Here is a 22,514-nt window from a genome sequence, read left to right on the forward strand (position 1 = left end):
AAAAGCATCAATTCTTCAGCGCTCAGCCTTCTTCACAGTCCAACTCTCACATCCATACATGACCACAGGAAAAACCATAGCCTTGACTAGACGGGCCTTTGTTGCCAAAGTAATGTCTCTGCTTTTCAATATGCTATCTAGGTTGGTCATAACTTTCCTTCCAATGAGTAAGCATCTTTTAATTTCATGGCTGCAGTCACCATCTGCAGTGATTTTGGAGCCCAAAAAAATAAAGTCTGACACTGTTTCCCCATCTATTTGCCATGAAGTGATGGGACCGGATGCCATGATCTTAGTTTTCTGAATGTTGAGCTTTAAGCCAAGTTTTCACTCTCCTCTTTCACTTTCATCAAGAGGCTTTTTAGTTCCTCTTCACTAGGCTAGATGTTCCCTAAACATCGTTTCCCCACCTTGCTTTTTAATCAAAAATCTTCAGTTGAGATTTTACTTATCTTTCCTTTCTCATTACATCAGAACTTACTAAAGATATTGGCACTGTCTTTTTCATCTTTGCATTTTCATTGTGTCTGACACAAAACAAGATGCTGAAAATATATTTAATTACTATACAGTGGAAATTTGGTTTTAAGTTTTAATATTCATGGCCAAATACTTCTTAAAGCTGTTTTGTTTTCTCTTTCAGTCCAAGCCCTTATTAATTTTATTTCCTTTGTACTCATGATATTACCATAGCAAAGAATAGGACACTTAGATTTCTCATGATTTGTTATTGTTGCAAAATATTTCTGCTAATTAACTAGCTCATAACTACATACTAGCAAATGGTAGCAACACCCCAACAAGTCCACAGATAATTGTTTATTGCTTGCTGAAAACAATTCCACAGTTGGTCTTTACCAAATTACATCATGATGTAAAATGGGTGTTTAGGGCTTACAGATCCTTTTATAATGATGTACCTAGGACCTACAGTATAACCCTATGCTTAATAAAAATAATAGAACACCTGTCATAAGATTATAGGAAAAACCTGTAAAGTTGATAGAAGTTTCGCATTACTATAGGCCACAAGTCTTAACAACAGACTTTTCCAGTTAAGACATATGAAAAGATTCAGCTAGATAAATGGTATATCAAATTGCATTGGTTTATACTTAATGAATCCTTCATTTCTGTGTTTGTTTTTGCATCTAGATGATCCTTAAATACTCATTCACTCTCAGTTTCTAAGCAAAGTACTCAGTTAAAGACTGCTTCCATAACTGTAGAAGTTCAAACAGTCTACAAGTCCCAATTTCTTTGTATTTATATGCATGGATCTGATATGCAAATATTCTAGAATTACTGTTTTTAATTTGATATACCAAGGAACTTTGCCTGCAAATCCCAAGAATTCTTTAGAAACAGTACCAGCCCTGAGAGCAACCAAGGCTTTAAAAATATTTCTATACTTTATTTCTTCCTATCTTTTTTAAATAAAGAAGGAAAGCATTTTTAATCTCCATTCAGTTACATAGAATCAGAATACTGCTATGTAACATAAATCTTCATACTAATGCACAGGAATTGAAAGTCAAGCATCTTTGGTTGAGGCTGAATTGAACTAAGTCTTGATCCTGTAAACATTTCCATAGGAGGTAGCCATACACATTTGACTGTTGTCAAATAAGGGATAGTAAACAATGATTCTGTGATCCTAATAAATTAAAAGTATTTTAAAAGCATTAAATAAATGTTTCTCTTTTTATAAAACCAAAAATGAAACAGCACACAGATTTTCAATAAATTAAGAAGAGAAATATTAAATCTTCATGGTTGAAATGTCTGCATCTTCAAACCTCCACTGGTTCATTTGATAATGTTTGATGCTATAATTAATAATGAGACCACATACATTCTAAACAAATTGTTTGCAAGGCAAATTCCACAAGTATTTCCATTCACTATGGAGTTGTCCATAGTTTTATGCCAGTGACCTGCAAAACAATATCCTGCCACTGGATAGTCCATTTTCTTTCTCTGATGGCAGTCTGAGTAGATAGGATGTGAATGGTAGAGATTTTTTAGTTTCACACCCCACCCAACACTGTTGCTTTAAGTGCCTCCAGCCGCTGTTCCCATGAACACAGTGTTGATTGGTGGTAGAGAGGACACCATTTCTCTTCCATTTGCTCCATGGGAGTCCAGGGGTTCTTGAGCTGGATATTGATTGGAAGTTCCGTACATACACTGGGAGGAGGAGGAAGGAATTGGGGTTTGCAGGCTGGATGCTGTAAGGGAAAATATAAATAGCAATTGAAAAAAGATGGACATTTTCTTTTTTCTGTGCCACTCACTTTAAGCCTTCATACTTACTTGTGCATTTAGCATATATATTTGTACTAAATTTGAGTGTGTATGGTTTCTCAGAGCAATTCTTATCTTTTCTATTTCTCCCCTTGCATTTTCCTTCTTCAACATCTTTCACAAAGAAAACTCAATTTCAAACGTAAATTCAGACAACTTTATCATCAAAATATACCCCCAGTCTACTTCCTCTTTCCATCTGCATCTCCACAATTGGAGTTCAAACCACCATCTTCTCTTTACCTGGACTAACACAGAGGCCTCCTAACTAGTCTCAGGACTCTCGCCTTTGTTTGCTTCACTTTTTACCCTGTAGAGAGTGGCTAGGATAATCTTGCCGAAGTGGACATCAAACTGTCCCTCTTCTCAAATGCTACAATGACTTTCCATTACTCTTAGAAAAAAATCCAAGCTCCTTGCTCTAGTTCATAATACCCTAGGTGAACTGGCCTCTGTCTTCTGATTTATTTTACTCCCCTCTCTTCATTCACCATGCTCAAAACACATGAGCCTTCTTTCTACCCATTGAAGCCAAAGAATTCTCATTTCAGAGGCTATGCAACTTGCCATTCCTTCTGACTAGAACTTGCACCATCAGATTTTCACATTTCCTCCTCCTCATCATTCAGCTTTCAACTCAAATGTTTCTGCCTCAGGATTCCTTTCCCAACTATTTTAGCTAAAACAGCTCATCCATTACTGTCTGTCATTTACCTTAGTATTTAATTGACCTGAGAGTATCTGAAATTATCTTTTTTAATGCATTTAAAAAATATTTTCATTGCTTGATCTTTCCCTACTAGAATGTAGACTTCTTACAAGCAGGAACTCTAACCTGATCACTGCTGTAACTGCACATCTAAAATGAGGATTGGCACATCACAGTAGGTTCTCAAAATTGTTCACTAACTGGCTCACTAGCACTACATTTCCTGCATTTTTGGTTGCTGCTTTCTTAGTACTGTTTTTCTTCTTTTTCTAAGTACCATCATCTCTGTCACTAAAAAGCAGGTTCATAACTAAGGACATTTAATTATAGGTCCTAACTCCCCTTGTCGGAGAAGGCAATGGCACCCCACTCCAGTGCTCTTGCCTGGAAAATCCCATGGATGGAGGAGCCTGGAAGACTGCAGTCCATGGGGTCGCTGAGGGTCAGACACGACTGAGCAACTTCACTTTCACTTTTCACTTTCATGCATTGGAGAAGGAAATGGCAACCCACTCCAGTGTTCTTGCCTGGAGAATCCCAGGGACGGGGGAGCCTGGTGGGCTGCCGTCTCTGGGGTCGCACAGAGTCGGACACGACTGAAGTGACTTAGTAGCAGCAGTAACTCCCTTGTGGTGCTTCCCGGGTGGCTCAGTGGTAAAGAATCTGCCTGCCAGTGCAGGAGACTCAGGTTCAATCCCTCGGTGGGGAGGATCTCCTGGAGAAGGAAATGGCAACCCTCTCTAGTACTCTTGCCTGGAAAACACCATGGACAGAGGAGCCTGGTGGGCTACAGTCCATGGGGTCACAAAGAGTCAGACACGACTGAGCAACTGAGCACGCACACACACACACTCCTTGTGGTACTCACTCAGCTTACTCTATTCCCTCTTTTCACCTTGAAGTCTTCTTTGCAATTCACTTATAAGCCAGCTCAGACAACTAAAGCTTAGAGTCTCTCCTATATCCAAACTATGTTCCATCAAGGTGTCTACTATCTCTGTAAGTAAACAGAACTAATAGTAACAACAGCAACACGGTCCTTTTAGTCTCACAGCAAGGAAACTTCCTGAAGTGGAATTTTCTGCTTCATTAGAGTAACACAGACGCAATGACCATATGCAGATAGCATGAGATGAGCTGGCAGACTCTGCTCAGGAGCATCTGTAATGGTCATAGGAAGGGAAGAAGTGCTTCCTATTGAATTATTGGAAAAACACACTGAGAGAGGAGAATGGACTTTATTCAGTTTTCCCTTATGCTCTGTTTGGGTGTTGATACCCTCTGCTGCTGCTGCTAAGTCTCTTCAGTCGTGTCCGACTCTGTGCGACCCCATAGACGGCAGCCCACCAGGCTCCCTCATCCCTAGGATTCTCCAGGCAAGAACACTGGAGTGGGTTGCCATTTCCTTCTCTACTTAACACTAATCTGAAATCAATTCCATTGGAAGATTTCAATCATCTCATATAAACATTAACACTGCACCTGCCCTGATACTTACATGGATATATACTTTGCCTGTGTTACATTATTAGTGGGTTTAGAGACTAAATCTATGCCTTTTTTTCTGTTCCCTTTTTTCATTTCACTGCTACATGGAGATCCTACTCCATGGCAGACACTTTGCTGGGGCTGGCGAATCATCTAGTAAAAGTCGTGGTATTTTCTCAGGGACAGCAACTTTGTTGGAATAAGATGCTAGGGGACTTCATGGAAAACATACAGTTTTGCTCATTTTTACTTAAAATGTACATTATAGACTAAGAAAACAACATTTTCTACAGGTTGTCTAATCATATTTTATTTACAAATGAGAAAGTGATAGTAACCTTCCTCACAAGTCACCATTTTAAAAAACCTGGAGTGGTTTTATGATACTGATGGAGATTATGGTGTCCAAAGACAGCTCTTGTCACTGGCCCTGCTTCCAACGGCGAATAAGAAAAAGTGAGAAAAAGATATCATTATTGCCCTTATAGTTTTTTAGACTACTTTTGATAGGTTATATGAAATATTTTCATACAAAATTAGATGCCAGCGATTCTTTTTGGAAAGAATAACAGATCTAGCAGTAGGTTGCATGGTGACATATAAATTGAAAAATGGTAAGACTGTTCCTAACAGATTCAAAAATATAACTTTAGATCTAAACTGATAAACCAAAGGTGGGAACATGAGTGCCCAGTTAATACTGTATACCTGAGGTTAACAACATTTTAAAAATATTTTCAAAAAATATTAATATATTTTACCTACTACGGGAGTTCGACATGCAACAGAAGGTGGTGTGTCTGCATAAAAGGAGCTGGTCTGCTTTCTGCTACCATCGTCTAAAATGTTGAGCGGATCATGAATGTCGCCATATGGAGGCAGGGAGCGCACACTACTGATGACGGAAACGTGTTGATTCACCATCGATCCAAGTCTATGAGACTCTGGGTAGTTGACGTTGCCCCCATAGTACCCTATGACAGAAAGTGTTGAGAAAGTAGAGTTAACTTATCGCAAATAATATTCAGGAAGAAAAATGAAAGAACAAGGTAATAGGAGAGATCCCTCAAGATACCCTACTGTAAATACTACATTGACATCAACATTTACAATACAGTTGGATGTGTTTATATATGGATATGGTTCAGTTCAGTTCAGTCACTCAGTCGTGTCCGACTCTTTGCAACCCCATGAACCAGAGCACGCCAGGCCTCCGTGTGCATCAACAACTCCCGGAGTCCACCCAAACCCATGGATGCGGTTCACTTGTTGTTTTTTGTTTTTAAAATACGTAGGAGTTATCATATTATTAATTTTGAGATATAAGACTACACCTCTCTCATATTTCCCTTCTCTAAATTAATAAGATCTTATGATGCCTATGAAGAAAAAAAGCACCATTAGCCTTTCACAAAGATTACTTATCAAGTACCAGTTTTATTTACAGATTGATGTTTCTGGGAGGAGGACTGGTCTTTGCTGAGGAGAGGAGGAACAGAGCAGCCACTTTGGTGGCTGAATAAGTCCACAGAGCTTTACGTGTTTTACCAGACCAACAGGAAGCACTGTCTGGGTCCTAATCTTTAAGATCTGCTGCTAGCTCTCTGGAAGAAACATTATTCACTAAAAATATCTTCAAAGGACACAACGTTCTTCTCTGGGGCTAACATATGGTTTGACAATGTTTTCACCCTGTGTGGCATTTAGAAGGACAGCTGTAATAAAGCCACAAGAATTAGGGATATGTTTGTGTTGTGCTGTGCTTACTCACTCAGTCCTGTCTGGCTCTTTGTGACCCCCATAGACTGTAGCCTGCCAGGCTCCTCTGTCCATGGGGATTCTCCAGGCAAGAATACTGGAGTGAGTTGCCATGCCCTCTTCCAGGGGATATTCCCAACCCAGGGATCAAACCCAGATTCTGCAAATGCAGAATCTGCATTGCAGGCAGATTCTTTACCATCTGAGTCACCAGGGAAGCTCAAGAATACTGGAGTGGGCAGCCTATCCCTTCTCCAGGGGAACTTCCTGACTCAGGAATCGAACTGGGGTCTCCTGCATTGCAGGTGGATTCTTTACCAGCTGAGCTACCCAGGAAGCCCAGGGATACGCTTGTACATGGCTGAAATTAGCTCCAAATGTCTAAGATTCCACAATCTTGAGGAAGTTCTACACAGGATGACGTGCTGTTCACCAGAGGTGGAACTCAATGTCTGGTTTTGCCTAACTGTCATCTCAGGAAAGGAAAAATTCTTTAAAAATTTCAATACCATTAGGTGAATTAGGAGGCAACGTTGCTCCTTGGCAGCTGGCAGCCCCTGCATTGCTCAGGAAATTGAAGCCTCCTGTATTTAAAAACTGCAGACTATGTGGATCTTGGCCATGTGGGGATGGTCCATAGCTGGAAGGTGGCCGAGAATTATATGGGGACCCAGCACAGCTGCCACTGAAGAAGTCTCTAGAAAGCTGCTGATCACTCCAGACCATGCATCGACTATGCTCCGGGCGATGAGGATAGAGTCCTGATGGGGTGTGAGGCTGTGTCCTAAACACAGTCTGATAGTTAGAGTTGGTCCCATAAAAGTCATGGCTGGCTTGAGGGAAAGTCGGATAAATAGGCTCTGAGTATGCTGAGCAGTGTGATGGGGCTGACAGTACTGGGCCCACACTCGGGGGTCTCCCTGCCATTGGCCCCTGGTTAATGACGCTTCCTCGGCTCGCCATAGCTGGAGAAATAGGTGGTGTCATCAGATGTCCAGAACTCTGGGAAAGCTCCATTTGACCTGGAAAAAAGTTACCGGAGCCTTCACTAGTGGCAGATTAAAAACAGATGGGCTCACAACATTTAAAATTATGCAAAAGATTTATTAATATATCTTTTTTCCAACTTAGATCATTTCTAACCTCCAAAAATAACAGGACTGGGGAAACAACAAAACTCTAGGCTTAAAAATATCATTGTAACATGTATGTATTTCACAACAGTGGCAACTTTTGGAGTTACTGACCATGGAGAAGAGCCTGGGATGGCTTCATCCTTCCATCTGTATAAAGATGATTAGAGCTCAAGCTTGGGAAGGGCAAAGGGTCTGCTGTTTACCTTTCTCTGTAATTAAAAAAACGCACTGAATGCTAAATGATTTGATGTATAGAAGGGACATTGTAGATCCCATCGCTTAAGTCATGTCCAACTCTTTGTGACCCTATAGACTATAGCCCACCAGGCTCCTCTGTCCATGATATTCTTCTCCAGGCAAGAATACTGGAGTGGATTGCCATGCCCTCCTCCAGGGTATCTTCCCAACCCAGGGATCAAACCTGCAACTCTCTACTGCACTGGCAGGCAGGTTCTTACCACTAGCGTCACCTGGGAAGCCAATGTATAGTGTGAAAGAAAAACACAATAATGTCAAAAAGACCATGGCTTCAAAGCAGCCAATTCAAAACTCCATGCAAACCCCACTGATGAGCAGTGAGCTATGAAAGCTACCAAATCCCTGGGCCTCTAGCTTTCCATTGTTGGAATTAGGCCCCTGAACTATAAGGCCCTTCCAGGGTTAAAATTCTGTGTATCCAACAAATAAGGTCTATAGAAGGATTTCAAGGAAGACATAAGGCAATAAGTGGAGTTAAAGTATTATCTAGTAGCTAGTTTAAGCCATAAACATTCAGACCAACAGGGAACCACAGACCAAAGAGAAAAATTTCTGTGATGGTTATCCTAAAATAGCTGAATCTTAAAAAAAATTTTTTTTATTTATTTGGCTGCATCACATCTTAGTTGCAGGTCCCCTGAATCTATTTTATAATGGAGGACAAATAAAGTCTCCTCAAAATCCATAAATAAGTAAGTAGCTCATATTTTTTGACTTTCAAAGCATCTTAAGGATTTTGTGGACACCTAATCTATTTCTTTCTTCCACCAAGTGAGAATAACCAAGTATTTGGACTTCTGATATAACTAGAAGAATATGTTAAAGTGTGATGTCTATCTTTAAAATAGTGTTGATAAAAATATGAATGACAAATGTTGAAAATCACAAAATATTATAAAGCTTTATTAGAAGTCATTGGAGATAAGCCTTTTTATTCTTGGAACACCTGGAGGTTATTAGCTTTAAGAAAACAAAGGAATAGGTTCCTGTGAGACATATTGAAGCCTAAGTGATGTTCCTGGTTGTCTCACAGCCTACCTGGAAGCGGCATGTTGTCTGTATTCCCAGCAGGGAATGGGTGCAGAGCAGAGGTTAAGCCTCCAGGTTGACTAGATGACAGAGGAAGATACGTTGTCTCCACATGGCTTTCATTCTTCACAGTATCACTGGGAACAGTGCTCCCTTTATTACGGTTGGCCAGAAAGCACGAACTTGGAGAAGCAGTGAAGGCAGCTTTACTTGCATCTGGAAAGTTTTTTTTAAAATACGAAAGCTAACATCATTGCCACATTCCTAGTAGATAAGCCCAAGTGAAAAACAAAACACACTGTAAATGTTCCAGGGCTGTGTCATAAATCTGGAAATTTTTGAGAAATGTTTTCCATGGGAAATAAGACAGGCAGACCTTTGGTCTTGGCAGAGGTGCTGGGTTTTGCTAACTATATACTTGTGGGTATAGGTATTTTCTTGTTGTTTTTGTTCAGTCGCCCAGTCATGTTCAACTCTTTGTGACCCCATGGACTGCAGCATGCCAGGCCTTGCTGTCCCTCACCATCTCCCAAAGTTTGCTCAAGTTCATGTCTGTTGCATCAGTGATGCCATCCAGCCATCCAGGTGTTTTCTTAGGGGCACTAAATAATCCACTCTGTAGTGAATAGCATTCAGAATGCAAATAATCACATGCCAAATAGATGACTTTCCTTCCCTCTCTAATCCCTATAGAACTCATCTCTGCACCATTTATAAGACATGTTATCTTGAATTACAGTTATTTTTGTGTTACAGTCATTTCTCCAATTTTATCTAAGTTCTCGGAAGTTAAGAATATCGATTTTATTCTTCAGAGTTTCCAGTTGACTACTTGACTACTCTATGTACCAATGGAGGAAAGACGAAATAGGGCTCTCTTAGTGTTAGTATCCTGTATCAGTAGTGACAATTTGGTGGGGAAAAATCTGAGTCTACTATCAATCCACTTAACAGGTGTGCTTACAAATTCCTGAAATTAGGTTTCCACAAAGAAAGATGCAAAATAAGATGTACATTTTAAATTACCTGAATTCTTCATATACTTGTCCAATAAATTCTGTAACTCCTGCTCTTTGTCATTATTAAACTGGGTCTCCATGGCGAGCAGAATGTATTCATCAAGAAGCATTCGGATCAAATGGAAAGAACCTTGTTTATGGATGAGGAATGAGCAGAGGGCATTGCGAGATGAAATAAGGGAAAGAAAGAGACGGAAAGAAAAAAGAGAGACGTCTAAGTTATCTTTGTGACCATCTCGCAGCACTTTACAAGGAGCAACTGAAATAAACAAATACTTGTTGGACTTTAAATGACCTGCTAAGACCAACATGCTTAACTGGGGTCTCTAATCTTTTTGTGCACCGCCTGCCCAGCTCCCTGTGTGTACTGTCCTGCCAGCTCTTTGGCCACTAATTACATCAAAGGAAAATACGGATGAAAGTGAGACATGCTTTATGCTTTAAGAGGGCATACACTGGAGTGTGATAAGCTTTAACCCAGGGAGAATGAGCTCTACTCTCCTCTATTTCTGTTTACTTTGGACTAAATAATTAGACAATAGCCAACATGGTCTGAAAAAAGTATCAAGTGAGAAGATGTCTTTTTCTCCTGAAACAAAATGTTCTTTCATTAAAAAAAAGAAAAAGTAATTTTCATGTGGAAGATATCCTGGAAAACCTTAAACTTTTATTCAACAGATTTCCCAATGAGTCTTTTTTCATAATAAAGTCAGGATTAAGTATTATATAATTTAAGAAACCTTAAGCATAAGCAACAAATTTCAGACAATAGACAATATGTTTTGTTCATGCCTCAATACAGGTTCACTAATTTAATCTAATTCTGTTGGAAATTAAATGAAGACAATTTACTTAATTGTAACCTATTTTATATGTGAAGATTTTGCAAAATGCAATTACAAAGTACAGAAGTACTGTCCAGTAGATAGCATTATAACTACCAACAAAGAACCTGAGAAATTTTAGGAAAAAGAAGGTATTCAACTTTGAAATAAGGTAACTTGACTCAATTTTTTCATAAGTCATATGGATCAGGAAAGATGGTTCAGAAACATGATAGCATGTCTTCTAATCAGCTCTTTGACTTTTGGAATACAGCTATGTGGGTTCCTGGAAAAGATGCAGACATTTACCATACTGTAATGAGTAGTGCCTTTGGAAAGTAATGTATGGATTATTGTTTATTTGCTTGTTTAACAAAGGAAATTTATCCTAGCACTGATGGAACGTAATGGTTACAGCTGCTATTTACTGTGTATGCCAACTGCTGGCAATGTATTTTTATATATATCACCTCACTCAATTGCCCATGTAACCCAATGAAAGAAGTATTCTCCTGTTTCTACAATGAGCAGGTTAGCTTGGGTAAAAGCAAACTCAAAGAAAAGGAGTGTAAGGATTTAACTCTGCAAGTGGTCTGACTCTAATACCCAGGCTAATAACAATCATTGTCCACTGGTTTAATAGTCAGATTGGAGAAGTGACAGTGCCACACGTTTAATAATTGATAGGAAATGTGACTGAGGAATGAATGATGTAATTCATCTAAGAAGAGTTTTATAAAGCACATAAGATACCAAAACTGGATGCATTGTTCAAGGTGAGATTATGCATTACTCGAGCACCAAAAAAGCTCCACTTCAGCAGGAAGTCTTGAGCCCTCTTCTTTAATGATCTCCCATTTTGCTTGCTGGTCTATAAGTAAAGCAACAAAAACGAAAATATAAAATCTCTTATCTCATCACCACATGCTTCGTACATAAGATCAAGAGGTAGATAAACTGACAGATGGACAGATGGCATAGCATGCCTTTTATGTCATCAAATAAAATGATCTGTCCAGGGATTTTACTTTCCATCTGTCTTTGCTGTCATTTCTCAGGCTCATAGATCTTTATTGTGTATGGTTTTGTTACCTAACAGAATTGGACAACAAAATGAAATAATTTACAAAATATTTTCTCTCAATTTTCCTTTGACAGAGCTTTTAAAAAGAGCAGAAGCAAAGTATGAAGAAAGGGTTATATATTTCTGTGAATGATTAACTGACTTCTCTGGTCCTGAATGTTAATCTGTTTTCCTTCCAGGAGAAAAAAAAGTTCCTCACTATAACTAGTTTCCTTGATATGGAATGGTTAACACCAATTGGTGATGGATATATTTGTTCTTATGGCCTTGTGTGATGGATGACTTGAAGGTTAACTGAAAGAGTTGAAGAAACCACATACAAAACACAAAATACTGAGCTCCTGGAATTAAAAAATGCAAATTACTTAAAACTATATCTTCTGTCACCTTTTATGAAAACATGCTTTTTAAGAAAAGGGCCAGATCTTTCCAGTTTTATCTTTCACTACTGATGTTACTCAGTTGTAAACTTATTGACTGATAGCGAAGGCACAGTGGCTTGTAGTCTGTCAGAAAACAATAAATAAAATCCAATTCATGTCCAATGCTCTCAAATCTGCTGTATTTCTAATATTGATATTTGACTTAACTTATTGGTAGGGTTTCAAAAGCTTTTCAAAGCATTATTACACATATCCTATCACCACTCCCCACCACTCAAGAAATTATAGCCAGTTTAGCATTTTCTATTAACAAAATCTTATTTTCTGAATATATCTGAAAAATACCTTAATAACTCTCTGCTCCACCACAGTATCCAACCATTCAATGAAAGCCTCCACAGTGGCATTCTTCTTAAGGAGATCTTTCAGTTCTTGAAACACTGTGATAGAATCATCTACCATGGAAAAAGAAAAAAAAAAAAGAAAGCCTAATATTGTATTCTATTTTGAACCCAAGATAAAACCTAAAACTAGAATAACTGGTAATTTTATAGTATAAAAGGGAAAGACAGGTAGATTAAATTAAATGTGTTAAAGAAATGAATTTCATATCCTGGAAACTAACAAAAAGTCCTTAGTTCTTGACTCTTCAAAATTTTAGTCACAAGTGTATATGTCTTGGTATATACTGAAATGCAGGTTTATATATTACACACTAGGGAGGAATAAGTTGTCAATAGAGATGATAATTCGTTTTGGATGCAATGCTTTCATTAAATGCAATGGATTAGTTGAAAGTTAATGAATGAACTAAGCTAGACTTGTTGATTTCCTGCTTTCTGAAATACCCTTTATCTTTAGCAAAAATTAAATTCTGCCCTGCAGAAATGAGCCACTTAAATGAATAATCTTTTATCATGTAAAAGTTAAAGGGGCAGTTTAGGACTATCATTTTATTAAACAGTTTGAGGTTTACTGAATCCCAAAGGGTAATATAATTTTGTTAGGAAACATAAAGCAGGACTAAGGTTGGCCTGTCCCGAGAGAGCAGTGAGTTATAGCCTATAGGAGGCTGCATTTTTTTGGTGTTTTCAGAGAGAAATGGTAGGAAAAACAGTTGGTTGTTATCCCTGGGAAATGGAGCTTGGCTGTGTGGTCACATATACTGGCTTGGTAAATGTCAGACTGTCCAAACCTAAGCAGGGCACGTCTGCTTTGTAAAACATGACTGCATTGAGATACCATTTTGATATGCATTGTACCCCATGTAATGCCAAGAGTGGAAAACATGGAAATGCATATGTGTGTAATATAAAACTGGAAGAAAACTCAAAACCATTTTGATTATTCCTAGGATTTTTTCCATTTGGGTTATTTCTAGACAATGAGATTATAGATGGCTTTTATTTTCCTCTTAACATTTTCTATATTTTCCAGGTTTTTCACAATCAGTAAGTACAACTGTTTTAAAATAGAGAACAATTTTTTCAAATTAAAAGTGTTTCTATAAACTAAGGTTTCTCAATGATTGTGTAGTCCAAGGGGACACTTGGGAATGTCTGGAGACATATTTGGTTGTCACAACTTGGGGTGGCTGCTACTGGCATGCAGGGGATAGTGCCCAGGATGCTGCTAAACATCCTTCAATACACAAGACAGTCTCTGCCCCATCAAACAGTTATGCAGTCTAAGACATGGATAGCACTGAGATTGAGAGACCCTGCTCTAAATAGAGAGAGAAGGCTTACATTCAGTGTAGATATCAGATTCAGTGTCTGTGCTGCCCGAAATGGTGAGAAGGGCCTGAGATCCGATGCTATTCAAGTCAACCTTTTCAATATCAGATACCATAGAATTCACAACATGCTGGTCAAAGAGAGCTGGTCTGGCAATCTGCATAAAGAAAGTAAAAAGGATACTAAGTTATGTCATTGATCTTCCATCTAAAGAAAAATTTAGCTTCTAGAGAAATAATTCTCTGAGAGAAATGTATTCTAAATAACTCATTTCTTATTTTAAAACTAAAAGCAGTAGCTGAGACTCATGGTCATCTCTGTTAAAGGTTTGAAAACTATTTTTGGAATAAGAAAATATATATTTTTTAACTCATGGTCATAAAATAAGAGTTTCACAATGTTATATTTCTTATCTGAAACTATCCTAAGCAAGTCTTTCAAAATTTCAGAGGCTGATGACCTTCATAAAACAAAGGAAAATTTGAGGAGAGGGGAAGTATATTTTAACAATATACAAACACATAACTCTAATTTAGGAATTACTTTTTCCTCCTATTTAAGAGAACTAAATTAGAAGTAGTTTAAAATGACTTCCCTGGTGGCTCAGATGGTAAAGCATTTTCTTACAATGTGGGAGACCTGGGTTTGATCCCTGGGTCAGGAAGATCCTTTGGAGAAGGAAATGGCACCCCACTCCAGTACTCTTGCCTGGAAAATCCCATGGACAGAGGAGCCTGGTAGGCTACAGTTCATGGGGTTGCAAAGAGTCGGACATGACTGAGCGACTTCACTTTCTTTCACTTAAAGTGTGTTGTGGGTTTCAAAATATCAGATGGTCTCATTCCCCACAATCTATTAATTTTATTAATTGGGTTTATTTATTAATAGAATTCATGTGGCAAATAAGAGTTTTACATTTTACATTATATTCAAAAGGTTTTTTCTCTTTTTACTTTCTATTTTAAAATAATTTTAAATTTGCAAAAAAGTTGCAAAAAATAGTGTAGAGTATTTCCATATACTCTCTACCCAGCTTCTCCTTATGTCATCATTTTACATTACCATTGTATATTACCAAAATCAGAAAACCAACGTGAGTACAATACTAGTAACTAAACTACAGACATAATTCAAATTTCATCAATTTTCCCACTAATGTCCTTTCTCTGTTCTAGTATTCACTCTAGGATCTCACATTGGATTTAATTGCTGTCCACTTTGTCCTCAGTCTCTTAAAGTTCCTCAGTCTTTGCTAACAAATGATTTAATTTTGATTTGGTGACTCAGATACCCTTGGCTGACTGACGTACCTGTGCAAGATGTAAGAAAGATGTTTGCCGTTTCAGAGATGATACAAATCTTCTCACAATAGGTATTTTCTTGTCAGTTAGAGCTTCTGGCAAATTTTCCAAGGATGAAACAACCCATTGTTCCCAATTCTTAGCAAAATTTCTTATGTCTGCTAATAAGCTATAAAAATTCCCAAAGAACAAAAACCTCTGTATTAAATACTAAATAGTTCACAATGCATTAAATAAATGCAGTTTGATAGAGGTATAGTATTATTCTGTGATTCTAAGAACATGACTGAAGTCAGCCTAGGTCTGCCATTTATCATCTTGATCAAAGTACTCAATCTCCTGAAACTCTAATTTCCTCATCTGTTAAATGGGAATAAGAATAGTATTCATGTCACAGGATTATAATGAGGACTACATGAAATGATTCATGGAAAGTGTTTGGGTTAAAACTTGGATGGCAGAAAGTGATCAATAAAGATATACTTTATTATTAATATTGATAATTCAATCATCTTCTGTAAAATAGTTCTGGGAAAAGGTAAGTGTGCACTTGATTGTACATATCTTGGCTTCTTGAGAGACATGCATTGGGATCACAATGCATTTCAGGTATTTAATATTTGTTTCTAGTAATATATTCCTATAATTCTACATGATTCCTATATTTCAAATTCCTAATAATTCCTATAATTCAAATATAACTATAGAATAAATTACCACAAATTATAGGACCTCATTTAGAAAATTGCAAATGTTGGTTGTATAAATATATTATGAGAATATACAAAAATTTATGTCAGTCAACAACCTACATATGACATCGTAATGAAACTGATCTAAATATATTTAGGATGGGGCATATGTTGGGGAGCAGTGACATGGTAAAGGAATAAAAATAGGCAGAGTTTAGAGTTAAACAGACCTTAATTAAAATCTAGGTTCTGCTTCCTACTAATTTGGGCAAATAAATTAACTTCTTTGTACTCCAGGTTCCTCTTTGTGACTTTGGGATCATAACAGTTTGGAATACTGTAACAGGTTGTTTTTCAAAAAAAATCCAATTGTTCAATGAAAAGGAATTGATTAAATATAGTATTTTTCAGATGCTGGATGTCTATCCAATCATTTAAAAAATGCTCATCTGTATTTGTTGATATGGGAAGATTTTCACAGTATACTGCAATAGTATGTGTACTATAACTCCATTTTTTAACATTCCTAGAAAAAAGTTTGTGAGATAATAACCTGACATTCAAAATCTAAGATTATCAGTGATTTTTTAAGTGCACTTATGCATGTTTTTCATTTTCTAAATGAATACAAACTACTTGCATACTTAAGAGAGAAATATATAAATAGTACTTTTCAGGTTGGTTGTAGGAATTAGGTGAAATAATTTGGGTAAGATTAAACTCCCACACTATGTTTAATAAAATTCAGCTGTTACTACTTGTTAGCTACATGGCTGAATGGCTCCCCAGGTGGCTCAGTGGTAAAAGATCTGCCTGCCAGTGCAGTAGATGCAGGAGGCTTATGTTCGATCCCTAGATCAGGAAGATCCCTTGGAAAAGGAAATGGCAACCCATTCCAGTATTCTTGTTGGGAAAATCCCATGGAGCCTAGTAGGCTACAGTCCATGGGGTCACATTGGACACGGCTTAGCGGCTGAGCACAGCACACACAGCCCATGACTGAATGCCTGTCACTAGGTAAGCATAGCCGTTTTGCTGTGACACAGAAGTGTTGTCTACCTAATTCAGAGCTCAGATTAGATGTTTAAAGACTATATAACAATAATTACAAGAAACTATTGACAGACCAACTACTATTTAAATAAACAAACCAGTCTAGAGGAAAAGGTAAATAAAAAATAAAGATTGTTTTATCAATCATCATGTATTTATTGAGAACCTATTATCCCCGCCTATGTATATTTGTATCCCCAAATACTAAAATAAATTTCATTACTTTATTAGAATTTATTGTTTTTTAAATTGGCTTTGTTTCAAGTTTCTATTGTTCTTACATCAGAAAAGACTTTGTGAAAAATCTTCAAGCATCATTTCCATTTGAGATCTTACTCCTTTGTTAAAAAGAAGGTAATAATTCCATTATGTTCCTTTCTGATTTTCAAAATTAAGACTAAAGTATAATAAATATAAAACAATTTTCCTTATGTTTTTATTATTGTGGTTATTTTCCACAAATTATCCCATTTATCTCCCTCTAGCCAGTTTCCATTGAAGAACTTCCTCAAGTATCTTAAAGGTCAACTATACTTAAATATTTATTTTTCACTTGGGCAGCTCTCAAAGGGATTTCAGGATTGTCCCATCAAATTTTGTTCATTGAGGTTTGAATATAAAGATTGGGGCACATCTCTTCAGCTAATACAAACGGGCAGGAGCAGGAAAATAATACTGGTGAATGAATGAATTTCTACTGAATGTTTTGCTTTACTATAATGTATAAGGTTAAACCCTTTACAAGCAAGTATATTTTATTGACTGAACCTACCTTTCAGGCATTTCTTGCATTGTGGCAGGAATAAGTACATCTGTAAGAACCTTAATCACAGCAAAAGAGAGTTAACATAAAACCTTACTCAATATTTCTATAGACACACTTATTCTTTGTCAGCTACTTTTTATTCCGAGCTTTCCAGAGAATAATATGTTAACTTGTTTCTGAAAGTTGTACTTTTATCTCTAAAATGAATGTATATGTGAGCTGTGTATGTGTGTTTGTGTGTGTGTAAAAGGCAAGGGGAAGGGTCTATAGAAATATTGCAATGCCAGTTAAGCAGGTGACATGAATATACTGAGTACAGAGTGCTAGTTTTCAGAACATAAGGAACACTGAAAAGAAAGGGCTAGGCTGACTGCACCTTAAACATGGGTGAGATAGGTTCTCATCAAGGATGACCTTGATGAGAACAAGTGGAAAGAAAAAATTAGTGCTAACTGATACCAGCTCAGGAAAAATGGATAAATCAAGGAGATGGGGAATCAGAAGGGTTATGAATAGTATGGACCCCTTGGGCTGGCTCATAAACTGAGTGGGCCAGCCTGGGGACGAGGACCAAGAGGGCTTCAGGAGATATTTCAAAATGAGAGTAAACACTCGTCTGCAAAGGCCTGTGTAGCCTACTAGCAAAAAGCACATGTAGTCCACGTATATGAAACACTAAAGCCAGACTGTTGTAGATGCCCAGTATGCTCGTCACCAGTGAACTGGCCTTGGTAATTATGCACAGTTTTAAGGACTAAAAGCTGACCAATCTCTAGAGGTGGGATGAAGGTCTTGCCAAAGCTCGTGTTACAATACACTACTCTCTTTACAGTGCTCACTGTGGGAAAAACTTTGTGTGTGGAAAGGTACTTAAACTCTGGACTTTTGTGCTGAAGGCAAAGAAATAGACCATTTGGCAATGGGGAAAGCCACGCTTTACAGATATTTTTTGGAGGTCTGAAAGACAGTCAGAACAGCTTTTCCTTGCTGCTGGTAAATGTGCGTGTATGAGCCCAGGTCTCATACCTACTTTTGGAACCACCTGCTTTCACCTTTCCGATTACTTCCTCATGTCTTAAACATTGCAGATAATCACTTAGTGCAAACTGAACCATTTCTCTCTGGATGATGATATTCTTATTTGATCCAGAGAAATGAGACAATCCTTGCCCTCCTTTGTTTTTCTTCAACTTTAATTAAAGGTAGAGAATATACAGCACTACTCTATTCTCTTATCCTGAAGTAAGGAAGAATGGGACAGAGGATGAAAATATGGACTCCCTCATCCTAGGTCAAGCCCGCCTACTGGTTCTCGACATGCAAAGTTGCTTCTGGACTGTTCAGTGTTTGCTTCACTTCTCTGCAAAGTTGAAAATGTAATAGCAGCAACTAACTAAGACGGATTTTTCCTCCAAAATACTTAACAGGGCTCCAGCTTGGGTTTTCTTGCTTACCCAAATTATTAATATGTTTTAAAAGGAAAGCTTTTGTTTTTCCTTATGACAATTTAACAGGTTAATGCAGATAGACTCAATTCAAAATACCCAAATTGTAGCACAGTTTTCCCCCTCAGCTTGGACCTGTATCTACTCTAACTTGGGAACAGATTCCTGGGGGAATTAGCTTTACCCTCTTTCCAGCTGAATGGCTGGTTCTGTGGCCAACCATCTCCTCTTTGCTTTCAATATCCTTCCTGATCCTTCTATAGACACTTAGGGACTCTTGTTTGGCTTAAGAACAAAATTCATCATTAATGCATTAACATTAGAGATTTCCAGATTTTTCAAGTTATTAGTCCTGTAAGAGTGCTTAATTCTGCTTTTCCCCAAACTCTGATACTGTGAAAAAGCCACTATTTATTCTGAAAACATCTTAGACAGTTAATAAAATTATGTAAGTTTTTATGGAAGTGTGTCACATTTAGAATCATTCTTAGCTGTAAACAGAAACTGATTTTTGTTTTACTTAATATAAATTTACATTAAAATACATTCACTATTACATACTATTAAGCTGATTGCTTTCTAATCAGAAAAAATTAATAGTGCATCTCCAGCTAGAAATAACAAGTTTTACTGAAAACATATTGAAAAGTTTAGATGGAATGAGAAATACATGTTTAAGTCATCCTAAAGAGCTTACCTTATAAAGAATTGAGTCACAAACACAGAAAATGTCAATTATAACTGGGTTTTCAAGCAGGGGAAGAAGATGATCAGGCATTCCTTGCCAAAAGTGTAATAAGAAATGCTGAATCTAGTTGAGAACAAAGAGTATGTACATTAACATTTTTCCTTAACATGAACTTGTATGAAAAACAAGAAAAGAATGTTTAAATAATACAGCCAGCAAAGCGTTCTTTGTTACTCTTACCTCCTCAAAGTTCCCATTTATTGCATTGTCCAAGATGCACTGGCAGTGAGTTTTGTACATCATTATTAGGGTATCAACCTATATTGAGGAAGAAAAATCTTAACAAAAGCACCCTTTCAATGCTGCCTTCATTTTGTTCATGCATACATTTGTTCATATATTCAAGCACATAGTTAAAATTCCTGTTATGTACCAAGCACTGTGCTCAATGCTGAGGAAACAAAGGTGAAGGCGTAATTCTTATTTTAAGGCGCACACTGCCTTGTGAAGGGACAAAGGCGAGCAAATGGATAGTTGCAGGACAGTGTGATAAGAAAAACGAAAAAAGTGATTGTTTAGGGAACTATCAGTCAAAGTGACATTGTAATTTTCTGCTTAATAAGGAAATCTCCTTTGATTGGAGAAATAAATGTAAAATGATAACATACATGAACTCTTCCCACAGTTTTATTAAGCAGGTGCTTGGGCAGCGTGGTGCAGGGGTTTCCAGTTTCGGCTGTGGAGTCAGCTAACACTGAACAGGCTCCACTGCACTGTTTTGCACAGGTTGCTTTGTCTCTGATCCCAAGCTTTATATCTTCAAGTAGTAATAACATATTACTTATAAGGTGTTGAAGAAGATAAAACAAGACATGCTGCACATGGAACCATTTTCCTCATGCAAAGTATAAGATCTGACTGTATTACCTCAAATTACTAATAATATTAAATGACTCGTTGGCCAAAAAAGATTTCAACATTAAATGTCTGTTACAAAAATTCTCTGTTTCCATGTATACACTAATACTTGTATCCACAGATAGAAAATCTTAAACATCTTACAATTTGCAGAAGGTTAGAACTTGTTGGAGAAGGCACTGGTGACCCACTCCAGTACTCTTGCCTGGAAAATCCCGTGGACAGAGGAGCCTGGTAGGCTGCAGTCCATGGGATAGCTAAGAGTCGGACACGACTAAGCGACTTCACTTTGACTTTTCACTTTCATGCATCGGAGAAGGAAATGGCAACCCACTCCAGTGTTCTTGCCTGGAGAATCCCAGGGACGGCGGAGCCTGGTGGGCTGCCGTCTATGGTGTCGCACAGAGTCAGACACAACTGAAGCGACTTAGCAGCAGCAGCAGCAGCAGCAGAACTTGTTAATCTTCTGGGAAACTAGGAACACCCATGTTCAAAACATTTTTATTTTATAAGCTAGAAATATTGCTACCTGTTACAGGTTGTGTGTTCTATGTGAACAGAGGAACAGGCTTAGATGTTAGAGGTGTGAACTCTGCCTGCAGGATACCTGGATTTGAATGCTAGCTCTCATCTGCCACTTAGTAGCTATGTGATGTCAGGCAAAGTACTTAACATTTATGTGTTTTAATTTCCTCATCTATAAAATGGAGATCATAAAAACAGTAAATATCTAATCGGGTTGTTATGAGGACTAAATAAATTAACACATGAAAGTGGCTGGAGTAATCCATAATACAATACTATGGTTAACTATTTTTATCTTTATAGTATCTAGGGTGGTGATGGTGACAGGGATGTCCTACTCCAATTCTTTGCTCTCCAACCTTTATCCCTGCAGCCCACTGACATCAGACATCTTTGTGGTTTAGTGTAAAGCTGTATAATGATGGCATGCAAATTACCAATCTACCTCTAAGGAGGTATGCTGACTACACACCTCTGCCAGGATATGTCACCACTGATGCAAATGAAATATGCTCTTTACCTTAAGCAACAATTTTCAGATGGGCCGCAAGACATAGTTTCAAATGAAGATAAGAACAGCATGAATGATAGAAAGGAAATAATAACTGTTGTCAAAAATTAACCCTTTGACCCCTGAAAGCCACTAAAGAACAAGTGAACTTTTATCTTCACAAGTGTTTCCATTTATTTGTGTCAATTTTGTTTTCTTCTATACAGAAAGCATCAAAAATTGTAAATCTTATCATTGGTACTTTGCTTATTTAATAGTTACACAGTCTTAGGGTAAGAACTTTTCACTGTAGCATACTTTGCAGTCTTTATAAACATAATTTTGCTCAATTTCCTGAGAACATACATCACATTATAGAGGGTAGAATCAGAGGCAAGTCTTCACTCTAGTAAAGTCAGTGAGCAAGAGAGGGGGTAGCACCTGTCTTGAGTGACGCTCTGATGGGGGCAAAAAGCAGGTCCCTCAGCTTCAGCAAACACCGTTCACTGGGGTCAGCTTCCCACTAGGCAGCCTCCATCATATCTGCCTCAAGAAAGTACGTGCTTAAAAGTGTTCCGCTTCAGCCACACCCCTCTTTCTATGAACTGACACGTTGCCTGGGGAACTTGGCTACTGTCTAGGTAGGTAAAAGGCAGGGCCCAGCTGTCCTCAAAGGACAAAGGGAAGTATGGGGCTCATGATGGGGGCCACTGGGAATGAATTTAGAAACCAGAGCTTATTTAAGCATCTTGAATACTGAGTGAGAAATGATCTACAGACCAGTTTTTCAAGTTGACAGATAAGGAATTCCTTGGAGGTTAGAGAAGGCTGAAATAAACTACTGGAACATGTTCCTCACTTCTTTTTTTCTTTATTACTCTCTCCGTCTACCCTCCTCACCTGGT

General features: G+C 37.7%; 1 protein-coding gene across 1 annotated transcript in view; it reads right to left on the reverse strand.

Annotated features, from left to right (window-relative positions):
• Nucleotides 1-1,685: 1,685 nt before the first annotated feature.
• Nucleotides 1,686-22,514, reverse strand: part of RFX6 (regulatory factor X6) — a 52,305-nt gene continuing 31,476 nt past the window's right edge. The window contains exons 8-19 of the mRNA XM_086317169.1: nt 19,917-19,994; nt 19,686-19,799; nt 17,550-17,599; nt 15,042-15,201; nt 13,744-13,888; nt 12,341-12,450; nt 11,282-11,399; nt 9,712-9,834; nt 8,695-8,901; nt 6,772-7,284; nt 5,266-5,478; nt 1,686-2,231 (exon numbers count right to left, since the gene is read on the reverse strand). Coding sequence (XP_086173295.1) covers nt 2,056-2,231; nt 5,266-5,478; nt 6,772-7,284; nt 8,695-8,901; nt 9,712-9,834; nt 11,282-11,399; nt 12,341-12,450; nt 13,744-13,888; nt 15,042-15,201; nt 17,550-17,599; nt 19,686-19,799; nt 19,917-19,994 — 2,007 coding nt within the window. The 3' untranslated portion in view covers nt 1,686-2,055. The remainder of the gene's footprint in view (nt 2,232-5,265; nt 5,479-6,771; nt 7,285-8,694; nt 8,902-9,711; nt 9,835-11,281; nt 11,400-12,340; nt 12,451-13,743; nt 13,889-15,041; nt 15,202-17,549; nt 17,600-19,685; nt 19,800-19,916; nt 19,995-22,514) is intronic.

This window comes from Bos grunniens, chromosome 9 (assembly GCF_055505025.1).
Source record: "Bos grunniens cultivar Pamir isolate PY7600 chromosome 9, Bosgru_T2T1.0, whole genome shotgun sequence".
In the NCBI taxonomy this organism is placed as follows: domain Eukaryota; kingdom Metazoa; phylum Chordata; class Mammalia; order Artiodactyla; family Bovidae; genus Bos; species Bos grunniens.